This window comes from Vigna unguiculata, chromosome 4, assembly GCF_037176805.1.
Source record: "Vigna unguiculata cultivar grain cowpea cultivar isolate G323 ecotype 2 chromosome 4, ASM3717680v1, whole genome shotgun sequence".
Taxonomy (NCBI): domain Eukaryota; kingdom Viridiplantae; phylum Streptophyta; class Magnoliopsida; order Fabales; family Fabaceae; genus Vigna; species Vigna unguiculata.
In genome coordinates this window covers 6,730,742-6,742,513 of record NC_140795.1, presented here as the reverse complement: position 1 = coordinate 6,742,513, position 11,772 = coordinate 6,730,742, and the positions used below count along the sequence as shown (strand labels likewise).

General features: G+C 35.8%; 1 protein-coding gene across 1 annotated transcript; it reads left to right on the top strand.

Annotated features, from left to right (window-relative positions):
- The first annotated feature begins 889 nt into the window (after positions 1-889).
- On the top strand, positions 890-3,423 carry LOC114181286 (polygalacturonase QRT3-like). Its single transcript, XM_028067703.2, has 3 exons — positions 890-1,173; positions 1,336-1,572; positions 2,167-3,423. Exons 1-3 carry the CDS (start codon positions 946-948, stop codon positions 3,169-3,171), a joined length of 1,470 nt encoding a protein of 489 aa, XP_027923504.2. The 5' UTR covers positions 890-945; the 3' UTR covers positions 3,172-3,423.
- Positions 3,424-11,772: the final 8,349 nt, after the last annotated feature.

Below are 11,772 nucleotides of genomic sequence, written 5' to 3'. Positions count from 1 at the left end.
TTAATCTTCGCTAGAATTCTAAAAAAAATTACTTTTTTTATAAATAATTTTCTTGAACAATCAGACATTTTTATAAATGGTTTTACATAATTATTAAATTTTTTTTTCCTTTCAAATAAATTTATCAAAAATATAAACATGAATTATTTTCACAAACCATTTTTATTCGTATATTCGTTTTGATGTCATGTTAGGAAAAAAATGGGTATAACCATAACATATTCTTACGGAGTTAATTCATAATTTAACATTAGTTTTGTTTATGGATTGTAATTTGGTATTATTTATGATCTGATAATCAATTACTATATTATCAGTAAATATTTTATAATATCTTAAAGGTAATACATATTATTGAACTTAGATCTCAGACAATTTTTTATGAATTATTTCAACTAAATCATGCTAACTTCTCCAAGATGTATCTTCATCTCCAAGATATATGATGCTCTATAGCACTAACTTCTCCATCAAATAAATTTAACATAAATGGTGGACCTTCTTCTCATTAATGTCTTCATACAATTCTTGTTCATTGAAAATGCTTGTTTCTTCCTATTATAAAACTTTGTCAATAACTCACTCAACCAAGGCTTATTGAGACATGTCATGAAGTTGGTGACTTCATGATACCTAACGCACCTAAAACAAAAACTTTCTACAACATTTCAAATTTGTAAAACTCCCTAGATTAATTAACTGCTTACCTTTTTTGACACATCAAACAAGACGAAAACTTTACAAGAAAACTTTAAAAGAGAAGCCTTCAAACTAACACCAACATCATATCCAAATCACGTGTGCACTATGAAAATGTCACAAAAGGTTTCATATGAAGTCTTACTTAACCCCTTTATTTATATCCACTCTCAACCAATCCCTTTTCGTAACTGCTTCTCACCAACCTCATTTTCTATAAAACAAACTCACCACAAACAAACCTCAATGGCAACAATGTCTCCCATGTGGTTCATTCTTCTAGAGATAACTTGTTTCTTTGTGGCTCATGCTTATGTGGAGAACATGTCTCTAAGGACTCTTTCTGGTGTCTCTCATGAAGAAGCAATCCTTGGACTTAAGGCATTCAAAGCCTCTATAACTCGACGTGACTCCATTACTTCAACACCACCTTCTTACTCACCCTCTCCTACTCCCTCTCCTCTTCCACCACAGGTAATTCACTCATCAATAGATACCCTTTTGTTTTTTTTTTTTTTTTCTAAGATAGTGTTGAAATTTGAAACCCGTTGATGAAAGGTACTCATGAACTTGGTCATGCATTTTCTGTGGGAAAATATCAAATGTTTGATGGATTTTATTTTTTGGTTGATGAAGGATCTCAAGAAACCACATGTGTACCTTGTTACATCTTATGGTGCAGATCCAACAGGAAATTCAGACAGCACTGAAGCTCTTCTTGCAGCCATAGCAGATGCAGCCAAAGGTCCAAGTGAAGGGTTCTTAATGGAGAACATCAAAGATCTTGGAGGTGCTCAGGTTCATCTTGAGGGTGGAAAGTACCTCATCAGCAAACCACTGCAATTGCCACAACCTGGGATTGGAAACTTCATGGTAAGAAAAGCATCATTTTCATGAAAAGTTCAACGGTAAATGGTCTACGTATAAACTGAAATGGTTTTTACTTTTGTCAATCCACTAACATGGAATCACATCCATGAATTAGAACCTATTTTAGCCGATGTTGTTATGTTGAGTATATTGTTTCACTTGCTATCGGATCATCCATTAATGTCTAGTATTATGTATATATCTTTAAAAGATGTGTTGAAAGTTACACGTCAACAATTAAATAACTAATTTATATTATACAAGTGAATGCAACCTTCACTTTACAAGTCGGTTGTGTGAATTTGGTCAATTGACACATTAATCTATAACATGAAAAAATACCTACTTTTGGAAGCTTGGCTTGGGTCAAACTTGAAATAGAAAAATGGTTTTAGGAATGACTATCCATTTAATACTCAAAAGGAAGAAAGTCCTTTTCCAATCTCTTCTCCATTTCTGTCAAAGTTTTATTTTGTTCTTTTCTCACTCAGACTTTTCATATTTCACCAATTCTTAGACACAGTGCTGCAGCAAATCAAGGCATAACTGAGGTTTTGGTCTTACTTTGATCTTATTTGTGATTGAATGTTATAACAGATACATGGGGGAACTATAAGGGCCTCAAATAATTTTCCACCAGATGGATATCTCATAGACTTATCCACCACAGGAGAAAGAAATTCCTACAATTATGAATACATAACTCTAAAGGATCTCTTGCTGGATTCCAACTTCAGAGGAGGAGGCATTTCGGTGAAAAACTCACTCAGAATCAACATAGACAATTGCTACATAGCACATTTCACCAACACTGGAATCTTAGTCCAAGGTGGTCATGAAACACTCATCAGAAACTCCTTCCTCGGCCAACACATCACTGCTGGGGGAGACAAACATGAAAGGGACTTCTCAGGCACCGGAATAAGCCTTCAAGGAAACGACAATGCAATCACAGATGTTGTGATTTTCTCTGCTGCCATAGGAATAATGGTCACTGGTCAAGCCAACACAATTTCTGGAGTACATTGCTATAACAAGGCCTCTGGTTTTGGAGGCACTGGAATCTATTTGAAACTTCCTGGTTTGACACAAACCAGGATTGTGAATTCTTACATGGATTACACCAACATTGTTGCCGAAGACCCCGTTCAGCTCCATATCTCTAGCAGCTTCTTCCTTGGTGATGCCAACATTGTGTTAAAATCAGTAAAAGGGGTTGTGAATGGTCTCAACATTGTTGATAACATGTTCTCTGGGTTGAATCATGGGGTTGATGTGGTCAAGTTGGACCAGTCAAATGGTCCCTTTAACCAAATTGATCAAGTTTTTGTGGCTAGGAATGTTGTGAAGGGTATGAACTTGAAGGCCACAGTTGCAAAGATGTCTGTGCAAGGGAATGGAACCTCATGGACAGCTGATTTTAGTAAAAGTTTGCTTTTTCCTAACCTTATCAAGCATGTTGTGTATACTTTGATTGTTAATGGAAGCACCTTCCCAAATCATGCTCTCAGAAATGTGTCTCATAATCGCGTTGTGGTTGAAACAGATGAGGCTGTGTCTGCAAATGTTTTTGTTGCAGTGGATCAAAGTATTGCAAGTTAGAGAAGTTGTGGTTGGAGAGGGAATTGTGCATAAGCGTGATTACGAATTCTTTCTTTCTTTGGGCAACATTGAAGGCAACTTTGTAACCATACTACAAATTTTTAGATTTTATGTTTCAAATTGTTGAATACATTGAACTGTAAATAAAGGAACGAATATTTGGTTGGACATTTTAGGTTGACTAAAGATAATTATTTATTATTTATGTACCAAATTCATCTTATAAATCGATTTTATAAACAAGATTTGATATTTGTTCGCTTTGTTCACTTTTCATAGACATTCTTATAAAATTGAATTACAATATTTGTTTTTGTAAAAATATTTTTTACATTAATTTGGATAAAACACTCCACCTAGATCGAATATATTTTTTATCAATCTATAAAAGAAAGATATTTTGAATACGTTGATAACAAACAAATACAGAAAGAAGGAGATAATATATAATTGAATGTGTATAAAATATTACAAAAGGTTATATATATATACAAAACCAACTCTAAAACTCACAGATAAATAAGTTTAAAATATAATTATACTAACAAAATCAATATTGTAACTCTTGAATTCGTTATTATTAATAGAATCACTTGAACAATAATTAAAAGATAAAATTTAACCACTTGATTATTTTTAATATTATCCGAATCTGATTTTATCTTTATTTAAACTTTTTACATGTTTCTTTACTTCATTGCATTCTTTTACAGAAACACCAGTTAAAGTGAATAGATAAACTAATCTCTCAGAAAGGAAAAAAAAAAAACACAAAAGATAGAAAAAAGTAACAAGGACGGTGACTATTGACTAAAAATTGAAGTTGAAGTGTGAAACTAAAGTTTTTTAATTTTTATGCCAACAAATTCTACTTCAAACAGCGAAGTATAACTAATCCCTTGAAAACTAACAGAATTTCGAACCCAAATTTCTTTATATTCCATTTTCCAATAAATCTAAGTGGAAGAAAGTGGAATTTGAAAATGGAATCATTTTAATTTAATTGCATTTTTCATCTTTGTACTGTAACTTACGCATCATTTTAATCTTCACAATTAAACCATCTTTCTTATCTTAAATTGTTTTTTTGAAGGTTTGGATAAATATAAACAATAAAATACGTAAAATAGCCGAAGTAGTTTTTATTTTTGTTCTATATATATATATATATATATATATATATATATATATATATATATATATATATATATATATATCATTAACAACAGTGGTGAATATTAAAAATATTTTGATGTTGTCAAAATTTTATTTATAAGTATATATAAATTTAAAGAAATTAAATATACTGTGATTAAAATTAGTGTTTTTATTTATATATTATTTTTATTATTTATTAAGAAAATTGAGGAGATCAAAGCCCTTTATGCTCCGAAGAAGATCCCCACTTATTAACAATGTATTATACCTCCCGTTACAATTTTTTGTTAATTATTATTAAATAAAACATTAAAATATCTAAAAGCTTTGAAAACTAAAGTTGTCCATTTTTTGTTTTCTTTTTTTTTTTAAATAGTTATATACATGTTTACTTGCTCATTTTCTTCTAACCATTTAAATTTTGATAATAATATAGTTTTTGTGTAGTAATATTCTTAATTTTTTTTATATATTCATGATTTAATATTTATAATATGTAAAATATTAACTGTTATATTAAATGGTGAAGAATTAAGTCACAAAGTATAAAACTAATAGACGATAAATTGTTTATGATTTATAGAAGAACTAGAAACATGTTTCTTGAGTGAAAAATAAAATTTGCAAGATAGCATACATTCCGTCATATCAAACTAAAAATATTTTATTGATCTTGATATAAATTATTAATATTGTCTTATGGATCCACTCAACAATGAATAGAAAGTCACATATACATCATAAGTTAAGATTATATTAAAAATTAGACAACTAAAGATAACACTATAAAACTAATGTTACCCTAGAAACAACCTTTGACATCGTTGTCATAAATACAAGAAGCAAAACCAAATATCATAGGAAATTATTTTGTTGAAGGAATGACCCCAATTAGATTCAAACAACCCCCTCCTTCCATTACATTTAGGCATGTTAATATGAGCCCAAACCTGTGAGCCGACCCGGCTCACCACGGGTTCGAGCCGGGTCGGGTTGGAAATTTAAAAAAAATTATGATTATAGGCTAAAACGGGTTCAGCTCACTTAACCCACGGGTCAAGTGGGTTCGAGCCGGGTTATAGTGAGCTGACCCACAACCCACCAAATTATAAAAAAAAAAAATTTAATTAGATGACGTACGTTCCACCACCTGAAATGAATTAGAAACCCTAAATTTTTCATTTTTCCCTTTCCTTCTTCGCGACAATAGAGATTCTCTCGTCTTCTTTGCCCACACCATACGCACACAACTTTTTCTTCACGCAGACCACACACAGAGACCTTCGTCGTTGGTGCTCTGGTGGTTACTGTTCACTGGTGCTCCTTCATTTTGTTTTCCCGGTGTCCGTCTGCGTGTGTGTTGGTGGTTCTCCGCGTCTGCGTCAGTTGTGCTCCGTGTCTGCGTCAGTGGTGCTCCGATTCTGTGTCGACGATGCTCCGGTTCTGCGTTGGTGGTGCTCTGGCTTTGCGTCGACGGTGCTCCGATTCTGCGTCGACGGTGCTCCGGTTCTGCTTCGACGGTGCTCCAGTTCTGCATCGACAGTGAATATATCAAATATGTAAGCCAACATGTGAATGTAACTGGCAAGTCTGAGTTGGATTTGTATTTAACTGAAACACCACTTGAGCCAAAGTATTTTCCAAAGTTGGATGTTTTGAGTTATTGGAAGGATTGTCAAGAACGCTATCCAAACCTTTGTAGATTAGCATGTGAGGTGTTGAGTATTCCAATAACAACAGTTGCTAGTGAGTCTGCATTTAGCATTGGTGGTCATGTGCTCAACAAGTATCGATCTAATCTTCTTCCTGACAATGTTCAAGCACTAATTTTAACACAAAATTGGTTACATGGCTTTGAAAATATTGGTAAATTACTTTATATTACTTTCCAATATTTTCTTCATATCATACCAATTTTTGCTAATAAATTGTTTTGTTTTTGAAGATGAAGATAATGAAGATGTTCAAAAAGAAGAAGAAATTCTTCTAGACTTTTCTGTCCGTGACTCTAATGCACCTCATGATGGACAATAGTTATTGGAAGTAAGTAAGGGATGCTCACTGCAACTTAATGCATGTATTTTAGCTGTTGCAGATTTTTACTATAACTTTTTGTTTCAACTGTTGCAGATTTTTTGTTTCAGCTGCTGCAGATTTTTTGTTTAGCATTTGCTATTCCACTTTTAGGGATGCCACTGTCAACAAGAAGGGAGACATTTGAACATGTAGTTTATGGATTCTGTTTTGTAATTTAAAACTCTGGGTTGTTAGCTTGATTTGTGTATCATTGTGGTTACTGCATTTGAGCCCATTTGGTTTGATAATATACTATTGTATTTGGCTAGCATGGTTTGTGCATCAGTATGTTACTAACTTTTAGGAATAAGTCCAAACAACAAATAATCATAAAATTTTCTTTAAAAATGATAAAAAAAATGCCAAAAAATATTATTTTTTAAATTTTAGACGGGTTAGTGAGCCAACCCACTTAACCCACAAACCCGTGGTGGGTTGAGCCGGGTTGGAAAATTTCCAGCTCACCAGAAAGTGAGCCAGGTTGGGTTACCTAATTTTCAACCCAACCAGTGGTGAGCCAACCCGGGTGAGCCGGGTTGGCTCACTTTGACATCCCTAATTACATTTATAAGGTTTCTTCATGCACCTCCCTAATTTATTCCTGCACTTCCCAACACTTCACAATTCCTATTTTATTCTCTTCTCGTTTTATGTTTTGGAATGCACAATTTAAAAATATTCTAAAATACATATAAAATATATAATCTGAAATATAAAATTATATTCCCAATTATGAATTCCAAAATATAAAACTTATATTATAGAATGTACGATTCCAAATACATTATCAAATAAAAAATGCATTTTATATTGTATAATACTTAAAATATACTTGCTCTCAAATATTCTAATACTTAAAAGTCCAAGAAGGTTCAAGAGGGGAGTACCTCCAAAACGTTAAAGAGAGAAAAACAGAAAATAAAAGAGAATAGAAGGTTCATTAATTCTCAATGCCCCAAAAAGGAATCATGTCAACAATATATAAAGGATCCTTCTAACAAATTCCCTATTCTTATGGTTAGGTAACCAATCATCAGCCAACTGTCATTCTTAAGGAATCAACATGTAAAATCATATTTTATCCTCAATTATTACATCACAAAATCCTTCATCCACTTGGGCTTTATCTGAATCCTCTTAGCTCTTGTCTACTGAATTAATGGGCTCCTATACTAATTCTCAACCAAGTCATCATATTCCTCATTGGGCTCATCCTCTTCTATCACATCCCCCTTCTGTTGGAAAGACATCTTGTCCTCAAGGTGGAAGTTGGGATATGTTGTTGAAAACTCAGAAGCAACTCCCAAGTGGAGTCCTCGGGGTACATGCCCTTCCATTGCATGAGAACTTGTGTCGTTGCGGTTGTCTCCTGGTTTCAACATCTAGAATAGCAACAGGTTCGATTTGAGGCCGATTACCCACGGCTGCAAGTGGAAGGTCCAGTGGAACATCATCCACGCCCTCCACAAACAATTTGAGTTTGGAAACATGAAAAACATGGTGTATTTTGGATCCTGTAGGTAGTTGTAATTCAAAGGCGACATCTTGCACGCGTTTGATAATTGGGAAAGGACCATACAAATTTTGAGCCAGTTTTTTATTGCCGGAGCTTTTCACAGAAAACTGACGATAAGGTCGGAGCTTAACCATAACAAGATCAACCACCTTGAAGGGATGGTCCATGCGGTGGAGATCAGAGTAATACTTTTGGCATGCCTGCACGTGTTCTAGGTAAGCCTTAAGCTTGGATAAAATGCGTCCGCGATCAGTCAACTTAGAATTAACAACCCCAATGTGTGAACTCCTAGCTATGTACTGAGGAATAGATAGGGGTTTATTGCCATAAACGACAGAGAAAGGACTCAAGCCTGTCGAAGAGTGAATAATAGTATTGTAATGAAACTCAACCCAAGGTAGAAAACGCCTCCAACCTTTGGGTTCACCATGAACGAAGGCTCTTAAATACTGTTACTATAGCTTATTAACAATTTCCATTTGACCGTCACTCTGAGGGTGATAAGTCGTAGTCATTCAAAGTTTAGTATCGCTGAGTTTATAGAGCTCCTGCCAGAAATGGCTCATAAAAATTGAGTCTCGATCAGAAAAAAATGCTACGAGGCATGCCATGTAGTTCACAAACCAGCGTTCCAAAAAGACCAGCCACTCTAGCTGCAGTAAAGGAAGTGGGAAACATGCCAAAGTACACTGCCTTAGAAAAATGATTGACAACGACGAAGATCACCATATGGCCTTGGAATGAAGGGAGCCCTATGATCAAAATTATAGAGACATCCTTCCATACACCTATTAGGATTGGTAGGGGCTGAAGCAACCCATAAGGACGGTGTGTAGGAGTCTTAGTAAGCTGGAAAGTTAGGCAAGATGATACAAATTGCACAACATTTGTTTTCATATCTTTCCAATAGAAATTCTCTAAATGACAACCATACATTCGTTGGATACCTGCATGCCCTCCAATGGATGAACAATGAAACTCATCCAACAATAGAGAACAAAAAGATGAAGAAGGGGTAAGAAAAATCTTGCCCTTGTAAAATAAGATTCCTTGTTTCATTTGGAAGTGTGAGTGTTGTGTTGGTTGTTGTTGCACCTTGGCAACCAAGTATGAAAGCTTAGGGTCAATGGAGTACAATTCTTTAAGCTTGTCAACGTAAGTGAAATGAGGGATAGTAAGCCCCAATAGTGTTTCACTTGTTTCATGCACTCTGGACAATGTGTCAGCCACCCTATTAGCTGAACTGGGCTTGAACACAATTTCATAAATGTAGCCCAATAGCTTTGCCAAGTAATATTGTTGTTCTGAGGTTTGAATTACTTGTGTCATCAACTCTTTAAGGCTTCGTTGGTCAGTATGAATACTGAATTTGCGGCCTAGCAAGTAAGTCCTCCACTTTTTAACTACAATGATTATGGCATGTAGTTCACGAACATACGTGGATGCTAACAGAAGCTTTGGGCAGAATTTCTTGCTAAAGAAATTGATAGGGTGATTGTGTTGCATTAAGACTGCTCTCATCCCTACTCCAGAAGCATCCGTTTCTAGAATAAAGACTTGCTCAAAATCAGGGAGTGCAAGTACTAAGGTAGTAGACATCGCATATTTGAGGTTATCAAAAGCCAAATGTGCAATATGTGTCCATGAAAAAGAGTCCTTTTTTAGCAATTCCATGAGTAGAGCGACAATAGATGTGTAGTGCTTAACGAATTTGCGGTAGAATCCCGTGAGCCCCATGAATCCGCAAAGTTGTTTAACGTTAGTAGGTGAAGGTCAAGCAAGCATAGCTTCCACCTTTCCTAGATCAGGACCAACACCCTGCTCTGAAACAATAGGACCAAGATAATCGATTATAGGTTGTGCAAAAGAGCACTTAGACAACTTCAAAAAAATGATTCTATAACAAACACTCAAATACCAGTTCAAGGTGAGTAGTATGTTCTAGAGATGATTTACTGTAAATTAAAATTTCGTCAAAGAAAACAATGACAAACTTCTTGAGAAATGGTTAAAGTAAGGTGTTCATGGTTGACTGAAATGTCGCAGGAGCGTTACACAAGCCAAAAAGCATAACCAGGAATTCATAGTGGTCTATACGCGTACGAAAAGTAATTTTGTCGACATCATCCGGATGCATACAAATTTGATGGTACCCGAAGCGGAGATCCAACTTAGAAAAACACTTGGTGCCAAACAGTTCATCTAACAATTCGTCGATTGACAGTATAAGAAATTGATCCTTACATGTAATAGCATTAAGAGCTATGTAATCTACACAAAATCGCCAACTCCCATCACGTTTCTTAACCAAAAGTACAGGTGAAGAGAAAGGGCTTGAACTATTCTGAATAAGACCTAAATCTAACATTTCCTGGATTAAGCGTTCCATTGGTACCAATACAGATGCACATTAACAAGATTGAGTCATCCAACAACGGAATGCAATGATTTGAAGAACGAGGTGGAGGAAGAGGTTTGCAGTTGTTGGAATAATGGTGTGAACTAGTCTAATAATTGTTGAACTTCATTTGGAGTCCTCACAAGAGGAGTTATGGTTGAAGATGAAAGGAAAATTTGAATATGGAAGAATTGGGAGACCGAATTTGTGTGCAACATCCTATTTAGTTAATGAAGACTTGCCTCAGATGGGAGGGGCTTTGGTAAGCCTTCAAGTTGCACTAGTTGTCCATCTTTCACAAATTTCATCGTTAAGGCCTCATAGTCAGTCAACACTAGCCCAAGAGTCTTAAGCCACAAAATACCCAAGACTATTTCAACATCATTAAGGGGGAGGACAAACAGATCCACAAAGAGGTTGTGAGGTCCAAATTGGAGTGGCACGGCTAAACACACTAAGGAGCAAGTAATTTGTTGGTCATTACCCACCATAACTTAAAAGGAGTGGGAGGCCCAAAAACTTGGCAATTCGATCCTGCCCAAAATTGTGGGTGCTTCCACTATTAATTAATACTGTGACAATAAACTTACCAAACCGACCCGGAAATCTTAGTGTTTTAGGAATGGCATAGGCCAATAAGGCGTGTAAGCTAATTTGGGCTTCATTCGGGTCTGAAGGGGAAATTGATTCAGATTGTGCGAGTGTGTCATGAGAGAGTAGCAATTGAGTGAGATCTGACTCTGAAGGTTCTAAAAATCTAGGTTAGCAATGATCACCATGTACTTACCCTTGCATTTGTGATTTTTGTGATACTTCTCGTCACAAGTGTAACACAACCCCTTTTCATGGCGAGATTGAAGTTCCACTTGAGACATTCGCTTGTAGGGTGGTAAAGAAGTCTTGGAAGGATGTGGTGTGGGGAACAATGGTGGCTATTGAGGTGTTATAGGAGGTGGTGTTCGATTGTGGGTTTGACTATGGAGGTGGAAAGGATAGACATTTGGGTTGTGAGGTGGGAGAGTGAAAATGGAGGTCACCAAACTTGTCTTCCTAGAGCTTTGAAGATCGATGGCATGGTTGAGTGAACTTGGTCGAAACGCTTACACCTCTCGGCATATCTCGGGCTTAAGATCGGAGATGAAGCAACTCAAGTAGAATTGGTGTGAGAGACCCGTGATACGGTTTGCTAATGCTTCGAATTGCGATTGATACTCACGAACCGAGCCTGATTTTGTGAGCTTGAACAACGCCCCACGAGGATCGTTTAAGGTGGAGGTTGAAAAATGGGACTGGAGAATGTGGGTGAAAATCGGTCACGACGACACCTGATTGTTGGCATGTACCCACTGGAACCAATTTAACCTCCACCATCTAAGGCAAAGGCTACCAACTGCAGACGTTGATCTCTAGTGGTGTTGTGGAAGTCGAAAAAGTGATTGATCTTGAAGATCCA

Bases quoted from the DNA above. Each gene is read 5' to 3' on its own strand.
- LOC114181286 (XM_028067703.2), top strand. From the start codon at position 946: ATGGCAACAATGTCTCCCATGTGGTTCATTCTTCTAGAGATAACTTGT. The intron at 1,174-1,335 runs GTAATTCACTCA...TGGTTGATGAAG, and splicing joins CCTCTCCTCTTCCACCACAG to GATCTCAAGAAACCACATGT. The intron at 1,573-2,166 runs GTAAGAAAAGCA...ATGTTATAACAG, and splicing joins CTGGGATTGGAAACTTCATG to ATACATGGGGGAACTATAAG.